A 20,443-nucleotide genomic window follows, 5' to 3' on the forward strand; every position below is an offset into this window, starting at 1 on the left:
TTCACATAAGGAGAGGGTGATGTCTATACAATTTATATACTGTGCTGACTATCCCTGTGATATTTTTGGTTGTATTTGGCCAGAACAGGACTGCTTTATGCAATATTGGATTTACATGATTTTTGTTTCAATGTTGATCTATATTTGGATAAGTCAAAAAGAGACAATCCTATCTGGCTACCTTATGTCTTCCATAAAATGTATTATATCATGATCGATATCACAATAAAAAATAACATTATATCAAGACTTCTCAGATGGCTTAGTGGAGGGCGGCTTGGGAGAGGAGTGAGAGAGGGCAGACATCAGAGAAGCAGCGTGTAGAGGTGGAATATTTCTTATCTAACTCAGATATTATTATATATATCCCACCAGACACACACCAGTGGTGCAGCTTTTTTTTTTTTTTTTCCACAATCGAATATTAGTTTTCACAATCACGTTTACACCTGGTATTTCTACACATTCTCATTGTCCTCATTGATCTCTGTCCTCCACAGCAATATCTGCATGTGAGTAAATCAGTTTTAGGGCGTCAGCGTGTGACCTCATAAATCATATGCCTCGTGACAGCAGATCAGCTCCACAGATGAGTGAAATGCACACTGTTACACATTCAGTTTTTTTCTTACTGTACATCATTCATTTCGCATTAATATGCATCTTTCCGTATCAGGAGAACTTGTCTAGATACAGACTGCATTTTAATACCATCTGTAAATGGGGTCAAACAGATAGAATAGAACTTTTTTTCCATCTTCGAACAGTCACTTAAACTTTGAATAAAAAGTGACAGCCCTTTCGCCCACCACTATTTCACATTGTCACCCTCTCAATTCACTTTCCAAGTCACCCTGCCTGGATTTATGCCTGGATAAAGTACGATCAATTCATATTCTGCAGAGATGAGTAAGAGCCTGAGAGCATCGGTATCCTCCATGCTGATAGAGAGATTAATTCACAGTGGAGGCAAACATTTCTTAATGGAAAATGATCACTAAATAACTGAACACGACAGAGAGATCTGAATAATATTCTTGCTTCTTCCTACTTCCAAATGAACTCATGCTTGATTTCTTATGACACCACCGGATAGAAGTAAGCACACCCCACAGGATGTACATGTTACAGTGTGGTGTATGAGTCAGCCACTACGGCATCAGCAAGGATACATTGATTATATAGAAATAGTTTGGCAATCTACTTTAACATGACTCATAATGACACACAGAAAAGCAGCAATAGCATCAACATTCTAATAAAATCTTGACTTGTACATGCACAAATACACACTGTTGGTCACGCAGATCCGAGTGGAGTTACAGTGTGTGCCTTGACAATGGGAAGTGCTGACGGTAGTGACCAGCCCTGTGTTACCTTGCCCCAGTGCCAGAAAAATCAAGGGCAAAAACCTGGTACGCCCATAGGCAGGGCCAACACCCTGCTGCTGCCACCCACACAGACAGTCACACTCCTGAGCAACAGTCATCCCGCTGACGCATAGGCGACTGGACTGAACTGCACCTGGTGTCTCTGATGCTCTAAAAAGGCTAAATAGTCTGCAGTGATTTAAGGACATCAGTCTAATTCTGAAAATGGCAAGGATAAATGATCTTTTATTCCACACCTGTCAAAGGTTAAGTTATGTTCACCAAGGTATAATAAAAGCTCCATTCACCGCCACACATCCTGACTACAGAAAACAGAACATCTCAGGGCTGCATTTAGCTCGTAATTACATTTAATTGACATCTATTTCCTTGCATTCAGCAGAGGTAACAGGAAAAGATACTGTCTTCATATTTTGTGGCACACATCCAGACTCCAGACTGGAACTGAATGGAGCTCCTGTGTGGAATAGAAGTTAGGCCGATATCAAGGCTTTGTTTTTCTATGATTGAGAACAATCAGCGTCAAATCCATTCCCTTCGCACTTGAACTGGAGAGGAGACATGCATCGATGCTCCCGCCATCCCACCAGGTGCATGAATGTTAGTTGTTGTGCAGATCGTGACATGGATATTGACCAAGATGGTGGGAGGAGCTGAGGTGCTGTGAAGAACCCCAGCTGGTGTGACAGACACAGAGACAAAGGTGCTGATCTTTGTGCCACAGTAGCTGGAGGCAGGCCTTAATGAAGAGGTAGCAGCTGAGGAAGAAAGGGTCATCCTGGCTGTCAGAGCCGAGGCAGCGGCCCATTAGTGGCGGACCACCGACAAGAGAGACCTCGCTGACAAGGTGCGACTAGGGAAAGGCACAAGACGACAGCTAGCACTGGCTAATTATTGTTAGGTGCTAGCAAGGAAAGTGAGAAGGAAGGGAACCAGGCAAGAGCACAAGACAGGTGGCGGAAAAAATGGGCAATTTGGGGGGGGGGGGGGGCAACAGCAACAGACTTGTGTCATGCCGTCTAGTCTACAAGGTGTAATATTGGAACCTGTCCCTGCAGGCATTACATTTCATTTAAAATAGGACAGTTGTCAAGAGACAAATAAATCACTATAAAGGCAAGCTGCTCCTGTGTGGAAACAAGATAGAAGAAAAACCCTAGTTGGCTTTAGCAGACTCCTGAAAAGGTATGGATTGCTGTACATCTTGATAAAAGATAACTGGTGTTAATATGTAAACGTAATGTAAAATGTTTGCTCATTTTGTTTGTCTGTTGGCATGTGAGTGAATAGATGCGTACGTGTACAAGGAAGAGAAACTCTGCTTATTAGTGGGCCTCCTGTTGGTGTTCACAGGCCCATCTATTTGAGGTTAATCCCTCCATCCCCCTAAAGACTACAACTCAAAGGAGATCCAGAAGAGAAAACAAGCATTGTTTTACGACAGCAGCTACGAGGCCACAGTGTTCCAACCGCAAACCCTTCTTTACATTACTGTGAGGACATGTACTGTACATAATGTACATGCTGTTAAAATGTTCTCCGTCCACTAAGACACGTGTTATGTCACCATCGATGTAGTCTCACAGGACCTTTAAGTCACTGCTACATGGCAATCAAAGTATGGCCCCTTTAAAAACAGATGACAGAATAAAACCAATACTAGAGTAAGAGATTGAAATGCTTTACTCAACTCGAAAGAGCAGAGCTAACTTCAAAATTAGCTCTATTTCCACTTTTCTGATGGTGCAGTAACCCAACATGGACAAATTACTTGAAGGAAATGCCAACCACGAGTCCATAATGGCATTCTACTCCTTGAGAACTGCATAAAATGGCAGTAAATGTCATTGTGCTCCATTAAGAAGTCCTTGTCTGTGTTGCCGTGGCCTTCAAAGCCTAATGGTCTTTGTACTCTTAAGCAAGTCACTTCCTTCAAGAGAGGAATTCCCTCTCTGTTGGGTCCCCTGTGGCTATTGAACACAGGGATAAGGCATTGTATTCGTAGACAGTCAGTCAGGAAAACCAACAGGACCGGCAGGATTAGACCACAGACAGCATGGCAGTCTTAGTTCTTAATAACACAAACTCACTAAGCCACACACAAACACACGTGCACACACAGATATACAGCCTCAGGGGTAGAAATGTCCTTTGCACAAAGTATGCATGGAAAATAATACATTTTTTCTAATATGCATTGAAGACACAGACAATTCAAAATCTGCTAGCCCAGTTAACCTCAAGTTTATCACTGAAGACAAACTGGTTACTCAAGTCTTTAAGCAAACTGCTGGAGAGTAGCTGTTCAAGAAAACTGTGCATTTGCCACTAACATGAACTCCCAGGAGTAGCAACATGACCAGACGCAATGTGATGACAAACACTGACCCCTCCGATGGCTGAGTGCCTATCGGGAGGAGCATGTGTGCATCTGCGTGTTTGTCTGCAGAGTGTGTGTGGTTGTCCCCTACGTGCCTCTCCTAAGATTCAGCCCTCTGCTGCACTCGCACCTCCCCATGGGTGAGTGTGGGGTCCCCCATGCACTCCCTTGGTTCCCACGCCTTGGCCGACGCTCTTTGACATGGCTAACGTAAACAGATGTTGCGCAGTGACAGGAAGTGGCCGACTTCTGAGGGGCTGATGGAAAAGAAGCTGTTCGTCTCCGTGACAGAGAGCAGTGATGAGGTCACAGTACAGCAGGAAACAGCAAAGAATCTGTGTGTGTGCGTGTGAGGGATGTTGGCAGTTGAAGAGGTTGCATGGACAATCTCTAACCCCATTGTCAGGGTTCAACAGCTGACTTCACCGAGTTCGGCTTTATGGCTCTAACCTTACTGACCTGTAATACCACCAGGACATTAAATCAATAGCAAAAGAGAGGAAAGAATGAGTGATTGAATATAAGAGAGCGCGAGAGAGGGAGACACAGCTAGAGAGAGAGAGAGAGAGTTAGTTTACAATAAAAACCCCAGCAACAAAGAATGTTGAAGCAAATTACAAGATATATGTAACGTGTGCTTTCCGGTCAGCAATGCAACCCAAAAGCCAAAAAACACCAATTCAATAATGGTATTATTTCTGTAATCCACGCTTTTGGAAGGAGGAGAGACATCTGCACCTGGACAGGTCTGTTGCACGTCTGAGCGCACCCGTCATCACAGCTGGGTGTGGTCAGATGTGCTCCGTTATACCTGTAACCAAACCCAGCTGTGTCTACATACATGATGTCACCCATAGCTCTATGAGGAGCCACTGCAAAGCTCAGTAACAGTCATTCTTGCTGTCACCACCTTGGCAGGGCTCTGACCAACTCCCAGCTAATCCAAAAATGGGCACAGAGGTGAAGTTCAGGCAGGCCGAATGAAGCCTGGTTGCTGAAACCTAACGGCTACCTGTCACTCAAAGTGGCCATCACCATAATTATGCATAACTGTACGCCTTAATATAATTTGAACCAGTGAGTTATACTGGACCAGGCTGTAAACACCTTTATTTCTGCTGGCGAGCAAGTTACATTTATCAGTATCAGATCATTTATATCACATGTAATTTGTATTGTTTAGAATAGATTATCAGTGTTTTCTTGCAAGATTTGCTCGCAGAGCACAGAGACAGTAGAAGAGACAATAGCGAGCCAGCCACGGAGCTCCACCCGTGACGCAGCAAGTTCTGTCTGAATAGGCCAATTGGTCAACAAGGGTGCCGAAAGGTAGCGGGACACTTCGTCTCCTGGGTGTCTCTGCTGTAACAAACTGCTGACAGCCACAGGCACAAGAATCAGTTCCCATAGGAATACTAAGCAATGTTTTGCCAAGATCAGACAACACAACGTCTTTGCCTCAAGAGACATGTGTGATGGCTGCAACTGCTGCCGCACAGCTGGCATGATTGTCCTACACCTTCCTACACTCATCTTACTTTTCTTCACATTTAATTATTCATTTAGCTGATCCCACAACCTTCACAGTGCACATACAGACAGCAAACACATAAAGGATGACACATAGCTTTGTTTTGTTTGTCTTGGTTTGGTCAATTCAGTTCAGTCTGTTGAAGTTAAAATAGCCTGAGTTAAGTTCTGTTTAGTTGACCTCTTTTATGGGCCCAGAACATTTATGTATTGATTACTTTTTTTTTTTTTTTTTTGTCCAAATAAATCTCTTTTTGTTAAAATCCACCTGGACTCCTCATGCCTGTCTGTTTGGTCCCTCACACATGGCAGACACGGACCCGGAGCAATCATAGCATGCCGTCTTTCTTATGTGACGTACACAGGTGATCGGAAAGGAGGTGCCACCTAAACCAATGACGTCATTCCTATTATAGTTGTGTGGAAGAGCACTGCATGGCCCTCAGGGTCACAAGGATGACAGCTGTCAAAATTCTGACAGGTCAGTGTTTTTGTCTGGACATCACAAAGCATTCGTCTTCCACTAAAACACACAGGATAAAAAACACAAGGCAATAACAACATGCTGATGTCAAATGCGAGCAATGACATTAAGATAATACATTTCGTCTGCTCATAACAGATTATTAACATCTCAGACTTTTGTGCATGTTATCTATTGCACACCAGCAGAAAACACTGGATTATATTTAGGCTGTCAATACGGGAAAAACTGTGTTGTGATCAGGAGACTTTAAAACTTTCTTAAAACCGCATAAAATTATAATTACACCCATGGACCTCTCCGGCCTTTGACAAGTGACACATTTGTTCCTATACAATATGCTATTCACAAATCTTAATATCTTTGTTCCTATATTATGTGCCTGCATTGTGCCCTTTTTAATTGCACTGCACCACGTAATGATTTTACAAGTACAACATAATTAAAAAATAATTAAACAATAATTTGAGGGCTGTAATCTTTTGTGTAGCCAAATTAACTTTACTGATGGTACCAATAACTCTTACACAATATATTGCACTAAATGTCAGATACAAATGAAGACACTTTAGCACTAATGGACCTGTATGTGGATGGAAGAGGATACATTAACATTTCCTTTGGGACTGAGGTTTTCTACCTTCAGCTGCTCATCCATCTCAACTGTTTAACACAGGAGGAGGTGAGGATGGGCTTCTTTTCATCTCCTCTTCTTCTTACTTGATCCAGGCACTTTCATCTCCAATTGAGCATGAATCCAAAGGGACCCTGGGACTGAGGCCAAGGCAGACTGCCCTTTGGTCAAACCTCAGGCAAAAGTCAGAGGATCTTGGAATGTGGCTCTCTTTTCTATCCATCTTCTACACAGTCTCCTTCTTAGCCAACATCCTTTAAAGAGCTAAATTCACTCCGGTGCTCTATGGATAATTTAGGAATTGGGTGAAAGTGCTAAATATTGAAAGAAGAAAAATATTTTTCCCACAAAAAAAGAAAAAATAAGTCGGGAACAAAAAGGGGAGCAGCTGAAGAGACATTATGTGTCTGTCATTTTTGTATGACTGCCCAGGTCCATGTGAGGTTGGACCAGGAGCTCCTCAGGGTTTGCAAAAAGGGCAATTTAAATAGATCAGACAACAGCAGACTGCTACAATGAAACCAGCCACTCCATTAGTGCTGGGCTAGTTCTGTTATGAAGCAATCTGGAGCAAATCACAGTGGCACAAAATGGAAGTGCAGGATGCCTGCTGCAGGGAGGAGATAAAAGTCTGTGTGCTGGGTCCTCTGGGCCTGCTGGCTTCCATCCCCACTATTGCACGATTGCCTGCTGATGTTTGGCATGCAAAGCATGGACTTGAAATAAAACACACATCTGCATTTTCTGTATCTGATGAGCTCAGGCCAGGCGGGGTCTTCTTCACAGACACACGACACTCACTGTACCATGGCGGGTGAGAGCATGCTTTAAATGTGGCATGAGTAAAGAAATGCACACACTTGAGAGTCAACAGGCACGCGCATACAGTACATCCATGGACGTCTACAGGCACTTCGTGTGACGGAGGAGAAAAACTGTAATGAATATCAGACAGTGGAGTCTGGGGACAGAGAGAAAAAGCCGGATGAAATATTAATGGGAATGAAATATTAACAGCAGTCTTCTATTGAACTCTGAAGTTTTGGAAATGCAGTGTTTTTGCAGCAGCATGTTTACCACTCTTTACACGAGGCGGATTCCTGAAGAGCCATGAGAAGGCTGTCAAGTGGTCAGTCTAGAGTTTCATATTCAATACATGTCCACGTTTTCACTCTCTCCAGGATGCTTCTTATGAAATGTACAGTGCCTTGAGTTGCAGGCTGTGACGGAGCTGTTTTGCACTGATGTGCTGTGTAATTATATTCTGACAGCCAGAGGCGTGCAGATGGATCCTGTGTAGGGAGCAGGTACTGGATGTTGGGTGCATACATCAAGCTACACAAACATGTAAGCCTTAAGTCACACATGCGACGAGCCTCATCGATAAATATATGGTATGTACAAAATACCTGCACACAATACCCAACAACTACACACCTACCACCACAGACAAAAACTCCTTCTTTGCTCACATCTGTCAAACTTCTAATCTTACCCTCCAGCCACACACGTACAGTTCCTCTTGACACACATGCCAAGCCACATATCATGCAATGTGAAGATCAAGTGAGAATTAGAGTTGATGACAGGCTTAAAAACACTGAAGTATTTTAATCCTCCAATAAGTGCTGGTCTGTCTGTGTCAAGTGGAAGGGAAACACGCATCTCTGTATGGTCAGGGGTATGCAATGCCCTCAATCATACCGGACAGTAACTGAGGTTTTCCCCATGATCTTAAATTTGTCCGAGATTAAAGGGTTGCCACTGGCGCTAGGATTTAATCATGAGAAACGGGATTCCTGGGAGTGCCCATCCCGTTTCTTCAGAGGTATAATAAGGGGAAAAGGGGAAAAGCACTTTTTTTAACAACATATTGAAATATATTTAGAAAGTATAGATATTCTCCTATATATAGTAGGCCTACAGTTTTCTTAAAAAATATGCAACAGCTGTATGCATGTGCCAGTAGAAGATGCTGAAAGCTTATTCTAATTAATAAACACATTTAACAGTATGGCCAAACGCGCCTATCTCAGCACAGCACTGAAGAAAGACGCCATAATCTCTCAAAGAACCCTTCTGAAATCTCACACCAAGTGAGTGAGCGCTTTTTGAGATCTTTGTTTTTTAACTTTGACCAGGGATTTTATTCTCACTCTGTTTTCCCCCGCTGCGTCTCTGATGTCCACCCTCCCTATCACTCCTCTCCTGGTTTTTTCACATCTAACTGGATAAATTAAGGGTTTATTTCGACAAACCGATGTTGGCAGTGATTATAGGAACGGTGGAAAAACAACTTTAATTTTGTTTCTGTCGAGTTTGAATGATCTGTGTTTCATGATAACATAATTTTTGTTTCTGTAAATGGACTCTGGTGGCTTGACGAGAGAGATAACAGCTATTTCTGGTCAACCAAATAGGATCTTAGTCTTTAACAAAAAAATCTGTGTAGGGATCCTTTCCATAATGTTATCAGACACTTAGAATAACAATCTGAGCCTCAGTGGATGAATACTTGGGCTGTCAAAATTCCAACTATTTGCTTATTACGTCCGTAAGAGGGAAAGCTAATACAATGAGAGACGTACTACTCGTATTTTAACATCAATGTCTTTTAAAAGATCTACACACCTACTCATTACAAAAACAAAATAAAACAAATAAAATGATCTCCTGTACAGTGTTGTTGGATTATTCGCTCATTTCAGCTTGACCTACATTTCATCTTCAATTAATGAAAGTGATGTTGTGTGTGTAGTTGTGCAATTCCACGCGTTCCCAGACAAACCGGAGGAATTCAGGTCAAATGTTACCTGTTTTTGTGTTGAAGGGACAACAACTTTTGAGGTTTTTCCAGTATTGAATGAGAGTGCTGCAACTTAATCCCTCCGGGTGTTGGTGCACTGTCAATGCATGTCCAGTGTGCATTTTTAACACTGACAGGCTCAGATTGTTATAAGTGTCTGGTGATATTGATGGAAAGGATCCCCACAGAGATACCTTTCTGTTAAAGAGTAAAAACCATTTTGTTTAACCAGAAACAGCTGCTATGTCGCTTTCACCGAAGCCACCAGACTCCATTCACAGAAACAGTGATTTTATCATCGTAAAAAACACACTTCACATTCAAACATGACTAAAACAAAACAAAACTGACCAAACCTTCTTGGTTCATCTTTCCATTGTTCTAACAATAATCACTAATTCTTATTTGGTTGAAATAAACACTTACTTTGCCGCTTTGGGAGAGGAGCGGGTGGACATCAGAGAAGCAGCAGGGGAAATGTGTGAAGATGAAATATCTAGCATTTTCACATCTTACTCAGGAATTATTTTCACAAGACATTATGGCACGAGAGACTTTAATATGTCTGATTTTAACTGATATTCACAGGAAAAAAGAAGATTTTGTTTTGTGACTCTTGTCCATCATGCAGTGATTTCAAAGCAGCCACCACCTGCTTTTCTCCCCTATTTGCAGCCCCACAAATCCTCCTTTAAGAATCTGGAACTACTGCCATTTTCACTTGAAAAATCACTTAAATAATACATTGATTATCAATTTATTTTCTGTCAATCCATAAAATCGATAAATTGACAAATTGTCTCCTCAATACCAAGGTAATGGCTTACATCCCCGTTTAGACCTTTGATCTGTTGTGCAGCGAGTCAACTTTAAACGTCTTGAAAACTAACTGAACCATCTGCCTGCCAAAGTGCAATTATAAAACTGTCACCACTGGAATAACAACACCTGATGTATTATTAGAGGGCTTTAATCATTAGCTTATCAGGTAGCCAGGCCATAGCAACAGATGCCCCCTTCTTCTTTACTGCAGGCTGACAGGTACCAGGTTGCCCTCTGGCAATAATTGCACCTGACAAATAAGCCTTGACAAAGGAATGGAGGGTGGTCAACCTCTTACTGATCTGACAGAGCAACTTAATTGAAACTATCAATCAGAGCCACGATCATCTATCTCTTCTTTTCTGACTTCCATTCTTTCCTGCATAATCCATTTCTCCCGCTCACAGCTGCGAGAATTTATCTCCCCTCTGTCAGTCTCGCTGCCTCTCATGCTCACTTGCACACGTATATTAAGACCTATGTATGTGTGCAAAATCAATACAAAAAAATATTGCCTCTCTCTGCTGGCTTTCCATCCTCATCATTCCCCCTACGGTGCACAAACACATTAGTTGTTCATTACATCGTGACAGAGCTAATTAATACATCATCCTCGCATTCTCTGCTGTTTTTCCTTCAACAGTCTGCCTCGCTGCCTCGGCAGCAGGTTGTGCGTTTAGCGTAGTGGCATCTAAAGTCCCTGTGCAAAAGCATAGTAGAAGCTTATTTTTTTCCCAAAATGACTATAGCCCCACACGGGATGTCACAGTCACTGTCAGGGAGGAGAGGATAGAGTCAGAACAAAAGGAAATACCTCCCCTTGCTGGAGTGGAAAGGGTTAAGCCTATTACAGAGGACCAATCAGGATTGGGGGAGCACTGCAAACCTCCGCAGTAAGAGAGAGAGAGAGAGAGAGAGAGAGAGAGAGAGAGAGAGAGAGAGATAGAGAGAGAGAGATCGAACAAGGGAGTGAGGGAGAGAGAGGGGAGCAGAGCAGAGGATAGAGGGATACCAGGAGTGTGATGGTTTGCACTCCTATCCAGGCAGTTAATGAGGGAGGGAGTGCAACAGAGAGTTGGTGAGATGATGAGTATTCACAAACGGGTCCATATGGATGGATAAGAGACAAGGGGGGACAAAGGCAGAAGAAGAAGAATCCTATCAACATCCCTGTCAGGACTAATCTCTGCGGGCTTGTTTTTCTCAGTCTGGGACTCAGGAAGGAAAGAACATCTGTCAGTTGTGTGACCCTCGTGTGTTCATCAATATTCAATCCCACTTCTTGGATTACTGCTGGATGGAGCAGATGATAAACCAGCAGTTTCTATCGGTCGACCTAGATTAATGCAGCTGCAAGCAGAGGGGACAGCGTGGCGTATGGACCAGCTCTGGAGCATCTGTGTTTACCCTGCATGGTGAGCTTTGCCGTGTTTTGATGGGGCACTCTACTTATTGGTTTCACTTACAGCGCTCAGCTGACGAGAGTGTATGTGACAGCAAATAAAACTCAATGCCAAACACCTCAACAATTGCATGGGATTATAAACCATCAACAAGATAATTCCTTGATAACTTCAGTTACGATGTATTGTTGCAAGACTTTCATTTCTAAACATATGGTTATGGTGAAGTGAAAATTCCAAGTAGCTGCTACTATACATCACACTCTAAAACACTTGGATAATGTTTAATGCATTAGGATGTCTGTATATTCCTATACTGTAAGCGCATCTGTTGTGTCTCACTGCTATACACACACACACAGACACACAGACACACACACACACTTGTCATATTCTGAACTGTCAGGCTCTGTGATACGAGAAACTTGACATGCAATCGTGCACTTAAAAACTGTGCATCTTTGCAACATGCATGAGCCTGTCTCTTTCCTGGCGCAAAAGCATGGTACTTGCTCATTTCTGCTGACATTGTGGCATAGTAAAGTACAGCATCCCTCACTGAAACAACCTTGAAGAATGACCGACATGTTCCTCTGGAGAAATTACATGGATCACATACAGTATAGTGGCACGTGAGGGGACATCCATGTCTTCATGGCAAGATCCCCATGGAATCACACTGTGCTAAAGCTCCAAGCGAGTCTGTCCTATCAACAAAAATCTATTAAAATATCACCACTGTGGCTGTGCAAATTACATACAATTATTTACACTAAGGAGTTTTTCTGTCATAATTTCCACTACACACAACAAATACAGCAAAATATTATGACAGTTTATCTGTCAGTTCATCAGTCTGCAACCAGGAGGCTGGGATGTAAAACCAGTTGCTTTTGTGTGAGTCCTTTGTTAGTGCCACTCTTATGTTAATGCATTAGGAAATATGTAAAGCGCATCATGCGATGCACAGGAACATGATAAGACATCAGAGGCTTGTTGCTATGCTAATGAGAGTTTCCTTGTCGCCTCTCTGCTGAAGATGTTTATTTTCACTAACACATCCCCCACACTTCCCTCTCCTACTCCTCCTACTCTCGCTCTCCCTATCTCTGTCTTTCTATCATCCATTACCCTATCCTTTCTCTCTCCTCAGGTCACTGTGAAAAAATGATGTGGGACTAAGGGACAGACAGATGATGTTGTATGAAACTCCTGATTCCTAAAGTCCAGTTCTTGTCTGGGATCTTTCTTGTAAATCTACAAGGAAGCCTCTGTCTGATGAACTCGCTTCCACTACCTCGAGAGGATGACCTTCGCCTGAATCCACACCCCTCCCATGCACATATAAATACTGGTGATCACAAATGCCACACTGATCGCACATGTCATGGTGATTGGACACACATACTCTCTAATAATCTCCTCTACTCACGCCATCTCCAGTGATTGAGGATTCAGCATGTCGAGGGGCAAACAGGAGACCTGTGCTCGATTTACAAGTCAATGGTTGCTGGAGCCAGGCGTACAGAGAGTGATGAGAGAGGTGGAGAGTGAAGGCCTGTTCCATTAGTGCTCCCAGGGGAGACATGGGCCTGGACGCTGCCCGGACGCACTGACCTCTCTTGGACAGATTCTGGACATTACTATGGTGTAAACTGGGGAATCTACATGACTGACTGAAAAACTCTGCCTCTTGGAGTACAGGCTAATGGATGTAACTATTTTTTGCATTTACAGATCTGACTACTATCTAATCACTGAGGACAAAAAAAGCCAAAAGCAAGGATTTGGATTGTACCACAAGCAGTACATTCCAGCCCTGCTCAGGGGAAAGAGTCTGTGTTTCTTTGTTTTCTTGGTTGGCTGTGTCTCTCTTGCCTGGGAATATCATGAGATTATAAACAGGAGGTGGCTCCGACATCTTATCCCTGTTCCACTCATCCATCAGGGCTCCCACCATCACCAAAGCAAACGGACCAGAGATCTGAGCAAAAGTCTGTAGAGGACATTAGCCTATATTCTTTAACATCCACTGGGTGCAGGTGGCTGATTTCTTAGCGTTCTTGCCATTGAGGTCGGGAAAAAAAGCTGGCAGCCCATAGACAGTCTCTGGTGAGACGGACAGGTGCTTTTCTGGCTGTCAGCCTCTCTGAGAGGGACTAGCAGTGAAAGGAAAAGCCTCGCTGGGGGGCTCTGCTGGAGCAGAAACACTTTTCCACTGGCTATGTTTGGACGTGATGCTTGTCTCTGTGGATGCAACATGGACTCTATGGCCTGATTACACAGCCCCGGTATTCAGTTAGAGCTGGTGGGAAGGGTAAATATTACAAAACTCCATTTGTTTCTTTCATGTCATCTAGAATTCTGTTTAGATTGAATAAGTTTCTCTACAGGAGGCTGGATGATTTTAATATTGCATGTGCTAATCAGTTAATCTATTTTTGAGTGCATGTGCTTTGGTGCATTCGTTAGTCCCTCAATTATTTAAGTCCTATCTGAACAAACATCTTGCATTTCAAAGTGCATTTCTGAGAGCTGGAAGCTTGCTGATGATGAGATAAACATTCTGACAGAATATTCTGGCATTTATGAACCACCACCTGTAATTTGGCAATGACTAACGCCTAGTCCACATGTACATGAGGTTTTTTTTTTTTTAACATAGTTTTTTGGCCTTTCGAGCACACCCAAACACAGTTTTAGGTCACTGAAAAGACAAAAGAACGAAAACAAAACTCCTTCCAGGCAGAAGATATTCTGAAACTCAGTTTGCAGTGTTGACGCGTACACAAGTAAAACTAAGTTTTTGGCTTGTGATGACAGTGATGCAGTGTGCACCATGATCACCTTTGTTGGACGTCAGAGTGCACAATAGCGGACACGGCCAAAATAGCATTGGTACAAACATTGCTAACAGGACTTTTTATATGTTTACACATAAACGTACAATCACTCTTTCACTATTTTGAGGAACAGAGGCACCAGAATGCACTACAGAAGTCACTGCTACATTATCCAACACTCACATGACACAGAGTCCGCCATCAGTTTTGGACAAGACCTGGTCGGGCATTTAGTTGCTAGTAGCCCACTGGTGACAGCTTTTTTTTCAGGCTTGCAATTGGCCAATATTGCTTTAGGGTGAGGGTTATGTTGCCGCCTGTTGTTCTGACAGCACTTCAATTGTGTTTTTGCATTTTCATATGGAGGGAGAGTTTTTTTTTTAACAGAGTTTCCTTGCCAAGGACCAAAGCAAGTATATTATTACCTACTTCCCCCTGCAATACTACTAAGATCTACTTGAATGCTCTGCTCAACAGAGACTAGAGAACTAAGCCACGGCAAAGCCAGAACATACCAAGGCATTATGGCTATGAGGATATTAGAATTTAATTTGTTCCACAGTGTTTCTGTTATGTGCCTCCACTGTGGATGCAACTGTCTGATAAAGGATGGTGATAGCATAAGTAGAGGCTGACTGAGGCAAGATAGCTAGTAGTTAGTCAAGCCATTTGCATAGTGAGACTAATCAGTGGGCATGGCAGGAAAAAAGTTCCAGCACTATTAGTGTCTGCTCTTGGAATTCGTCATTTAAACTCAAAGGGCTTCTGTATCATTTGATAACTGGCAGGATTACGTCTTACAAAATTTCTCAGATGAGTGTTAATTACAGCTTTCTAGAGATGCCTAAACACAGATCTCTTCCTTTGCCTTTTCATAAATTCTCTCCTATTCTCCCCACATGCAGGATAATGCGTATCCCTCCCTGCCTGGAACAAGACGCCACCATGAGCAACGTCACGGTCACTGACAACACTGAACCCATCAGCCGCACCATGAGTCCGGCAACCCCCAGCCCGTACGCCTATCCTGTTAGTTTCCAGGTCTCCCTGACTGGCTTCCTCATGCTGGAAATTCTCCTGGGCCTGAGCTCTAATCTCACTGTTCTTGCCCTCTACTGTATGAAGTCGAACCTCATTAGTTCTGTTAGTAACATCGTCACTATGAACCTCCATGTGCTGGATGTGCTGGTTTGTGTGTGCTGCATCCCCCTCACCATTGTGGTGGTGTTGCTTTCCCTGGAGGGAGACACTGCTCTCGTATGCTGCTTCCATGAAGCCTGTGTCTCCTTCGCTAGTGTTGCCACTGCTGCTAATGTGCTTGCCATCACCCTTGATCGCTACGACATCTCAGTCAAACCTGCCAATCGAGTACTGACCATGGGTCGTGCCCTAGCACTGCTAGCTGCCATCTGGGTGCTATCTTTTGTTAGTTTCCTCGTACCCTTTATCGAGGTGGGCTTCTTTGCCCAGGGTCATGCTGAGCTGAACCAGACAGTGGTGGAGAACGTCATCCACAGTAACCAGTACTACACCGAACTTGGCCTCTATTACCACTTGCTTGCTCAAATTCCTATTTTCTTCTTTACTGCCGTTGTCATGCTCATCACCTACTCAAAGATCCTGCAGGCACTCAATATCCGCATTGGCACACGTTTTCACGCTTCACAGAAGAAGAAGGCTCGCAGGAAAAAGCGTCCATCCATGACGGCCATGACAACGCAACAAGAGGCCACGGATGGATCCCAGAGCAGTGGCAGCCGCAACCCCACACTGGGTATGCGTACGTCTGTCTCTGTCATCATTGCCCTGCGCAGGGCTGTTAAGCGCCACAGAGAAAGGCGAGAGCGCCAAAAGAGGGTTTTCAGGATGTCCCTCCTTATTGTGTCTACCTTCCTGCTGTGCTGGACGCCCATCACAATACTCAACACAGTCATCCTGAGTGTAGGCCCTAGTGACCTAATGGTCAAGTTGAGACTGGGCTTCCTGGTCATGGCTTATGGGACCACTATATTTCACCCTCTACTCTATGCCTTCACTAGGCAGAAGTTCCAGAAAGTCTTGAAAAGCAAGATGAAGAAGAGGGTGGTGTCGATCATCGAGGCAGATCCTACCCCTAATAATGCCATTATCCACAACTCTTGGATCGACCCAAAGAGAAATAAAAAGGTGACATTTGAGGACAAAGATGCCCGACAGAAATGTCTGTCTTCTGAGGATGTGGAGTGAAGGAACTCATTATCTTTAGGGTATACAGTCAACAAAAGCAGCTAAAATTGACATCAGGTCAAGATGAAAAAGGGAAAATGTTTATCCAAAGCAGTAATGTAAATAATATGTGCAATAGAATGTACAAAAACAAGAAGTGGATAATTTATTACTATTTATTGAGAACAAAGGTAGGTTTCATAGATACACCATATACTGTACTGTAGATACTGCATGGCTTTTTGTAAAGGTAGCAACATACAGTACATTGTGTACATATATAAACATGTACAGCTTAGGGTGAACAAGGTATATGAATATAGAGAGAGACATAGGAATTGTTATGTATATGTATATTTATAATAAATTTTGTGTTCATTCACATAATGCAGCAAAAGGCTTCCTATCCCCCACCTCCCCCCACCCCCTGCAAGTAAAGTGTTTGTGATTCTGTAACAGCAGTGAGATTACTCCCATTCATCACCATGCCACTTGCTCTGATGTCAGACCCTGCAATCCCAAGTGACCACTGACCTTATTGCCTTGGAGCCCCCGGAGGGAAGACCCTGAGACTGAAATGAGACTATAGGTATGAGGATGTAACAAAGACAGACAGGTCAAACATGGAGCGATAGGAAGGGAAAGGAGAAGCAAGGTAGTGCGCGTTATGTTGCTATAGCTGAAAAGCTATGGGGGTACTGTTCACAACGACTGCTTTAAGAGTTTAAGAAGTACACTTGCATTCCACAGAAACAACAGAACACATGGTTCTCAACACTCGCTGGACATAAACCAGATGTAATCAAAGCCTAGTCTGTTTCACTTTAACAGTCACACCTTTGAGCCAAATGGAAAATTTACAGCTGCCTTATTTTGGTTTGATGAATTGTGCATGACTTCATGGTGGGACAGGTACTGTAACAGGGACAGTATACACTGAACACAATGAAAATAACAAATATTATTTTAATTCTCAAAGTGAATAGAATCCTCAGATATTTTGTTTTCTCAGAGAAATGAATCAAACCAAAGGAAAATGTTGAGAACAGTTATACTGTCAAGGTGTCTTTAATAACACACGTCTAACAACAATGCTCTCCAAATAAGCAGATCCATAACTACAATGAAGAACTACTGCGAAAATCTTAACGCCTAATAAAAGATTCTATTTACAATAAACCAACAGATAATGTAGTTGTTCGCTGCCTGTGTATGGCTACCAATAGTGCGTGTCGTCTTTTGTTTGTGAAGAAATAAGACGGTGAAATTGTATTTCCCAAGTGGCTGCTGGTGGTGGATTATAATTCAGACAGCCTTGTATTTTTGCCTCACATTGTCTATGAACCAAGCTTGCCCTAAATAAGTTGGAATAATTTATTCATACATCTGCAGAAGAATTTAAATTGTTACAATCTTCAAGGGAAAAAAAACTGGGAGCTTATTACATTCAATCTGCACTCTAATACCAAATCTAGATGCACAGGTACACTATCATTAGCATATAAAGCCATGCTCTGCTAGCCTGGCAGCTCACTTCATTACAATGCCTGGGTCAAGGATTACATTCTGTCTAAGATTATGATATATACAGTGCATTCACATATATGCATAAAGGTACACATACACAAATACAGATGCACACTGTACTCTACAGTATATCTCAGTAATGATCTTATTATGTCTCTGCTGTCTCAGGTACAGTATAAAACTGAAGAGCCCTTTAGATCCAGAGAGCACAGGGCTGTTGGATTACCAGAGCGATTACACAACCTCGATGAGATGCTTCTCTGGCTGCCAGCGTGTGGTTTGTAGCACAACAGAGAGGGCTGATATGAGAATATTGATGCAGGCAAGGTCCTTTATGACCCTGCTGTAAACAGGCAGTGTGGATGTCACAGTACCTTGAGGGCATGTCTGTGATTGAGAGTGGAGATGGAATCACAGCTAGCAACAGATTAGCCGACAGGGGAGAGAAAATGACCTATGAGATGAAACACTGAGCCAGAGGATACATTTAACACAAATGTAGGAGTCCAGCTTTTAGAAGAGAAACTTCAAAGGTGGTGTATCAATATATGAACGCATAGACTTATTTCTGTTTCCAGTATAACAATGATATACAACTAACGGCTGTGTTCCTTCCCTGGTGAAAACATAATTTAGAATTCCACTTAAATGTCAGGTACTATTTCAAACTTCATCAGTGCTACTGCAAAAAATCATTTGTATTGACTGCTTTCTAAAATTACCTCTCAAAGACCAATACGATTTAAACCAACTAGAATTTGAGGTCACAATTTGTTTTGCATCCTGACGTGCAGCCACACTGGCTAAGCCATAAAGGCCTTTCAAGCACAACCAACATGGCCTGATGTTCTGACTGAATTGCCATTTTGTTAACACTGCATTTTTTAGCCTGACATTCACTTCATGTTAGTCATTTTCTGTTTCGGAGGGGAGTATTTTGCTCTCACTGATCACTGAGACTCATGTATCAGTTCTCTCGATGTCATTTTCAGCTGACACTGAAGCTGTGTGAGTATTGGATAGAGGGACTTAGCTTAAAGATTGCCATGTTCATTGACTATGTTTACATGCACACTACTATTCCCCTATTATTCAGAATATGGAAATATGCTCAATTTTATAGGGGTCATTTTAAACTGCATATTCTGTTTGGATATTTTGAATTAGTTCTTATTCAGACTGCTGCATTTCATTTATGACAATTTCATTCAGGTCTTAGAAGCAATCTTTGGACATGTATACAGCGCATTTGGTATATGCATCTTAACTGGGGTTTTTAAACACAGTGTGCTCGACACCCTCTTTCTTGTTTGTGGCTCAGAGTGTTGCATAGCCAACAGTTTGCAAGGCTGGTGAAGAGATGCGTGCACAAAAGAAAAACCCACATTTCTGGTTGAAAGGAGAAACACACCTAGTTTTAAACATTATGAAAGACTTGGATGTCAACAGGTTTTGGATATGGAGATACATCACAACGCCAACATTTTCAAGAAGGTGGTTGAGCGAATGAAATAGGGAGGCTGTGTTCATTTATCGTGATATGCACGGCTGCCATGTAAATGGTTATATTAGTGGAATATTCATTTTCATTAGCCATGTGAACAGTTTAGTACGAAAACTGTATTTTTTGGAATAAGGGCAAAAAATAGAATAAAATCTGTGACATCTTGTGATTGATGTAAGATGGTTTTCTTTAACATAGACCACTGTTCATTTAACTATAGTCAGTGTGCACACCAAGCCTTGTGGACATGAAGCAAAGCCTCTCAGCTTCTTTAACTTGCTCCTTATTAAGGTCATCAAGTGGGGAGAACAAGCAAAACTATTCTCTTTGAAGAAATGCCTTCAATATATGGTGGTGTTCTCACTTATGAGCTGTTTCTGGTCAGTTTCATTTACAGACCCGATACCACCACCTTTCTTAACAACACTTGTTGCTATATATGTTTGCATTCTGGCTCTGGCGCAGTGCGATGATGCTCCTAACCTTGGTCTCACCTATAATGGCACTGACTGGCTCAGTAGTATCTCCAGCTGGGAGAAAAGCCATTCATGAGAGCAACAACAGAGCTCTGAAACGCTTAGCAATTTTTTTTTTAATGTGGGCTGCAATTGAGCAGCCTGGAGCCAGTCCACAACTAACTGATTCAACATCAGAGTGAATGCACTTATATTTCTGGCAAATAGCTGCAAATTATGCTCCAGTATGCTTTTGAAACATTAATCTTAAATACTAGATCTGTACCAAATTATTATCCAGAGCTTTGCAGTATAATGTAAAATGTTGTGGTTGACACTGGGCAATGTCCTATGACCTCAATTTTGTCTCAATCTTATCTCATTATGATGAAATATAATCTAATTAGAAGATGCATTAAACAATTTTTGACCACCCAAGGCAAAGAAAAAGCAACCAAG

General features: G+C 42.4%; 1 protein-coding gene across 1 annotated transcript; it reads left to right on the forward strand.

Moving 5' to 3' along the window:
• Window positions 1–10,915: 10,915 nt before the first annotated feature.
• Window positions 10,916–19,695, forward strand: LOC143321905 (G-protein coupled receptor 22-like). Its single transcript, XM_076732633.1, has 3 exons — window positions 10,916–11,462; window positions 12,604–13,767; window positions 15,199–19,695. Exon 3 carries the CDS (start codon window positions 15,203–15,205, stop codon window positions 16,517–16,519), a length of 1,317 nt encoding a protein of 438 aa, XP_076588748.1. The 5' UTR covers window positions 10,916–11,462; window positions 12,604–13,767; window positions 15,199–15,202; the 3' UTR covers window positions 16,520–19,695.
• Window positions 19,696–20,443: the final 748 nt, after the last annotated feature.

The sequence above is a fragment of the Chaetodon auriga genome, chromosome 6, assembly GCF_051107435.1.
Source record: "Chaetodon auriga isolate fChaAug3 chromosome 6, fChaAug3.hap1, whole genome shotgun sequence".
NCBI classification, from domain to species: Eukaryota; Metazoa; Chordata; class Actinopteri; order Chaetodontiformes; family Chaetodontidae; genus Chaetodon; species Chaetodon auriga.

Excerpts from the sequence above, each read along its gene's own strand:
- LOC143321905 (XM_076732633.1), top strand. The coding sequence starts at position 15,203 with ATGCGTATCCCTCCCTGCCTGGAACAAGACGCCACCATGAGCAACGTC.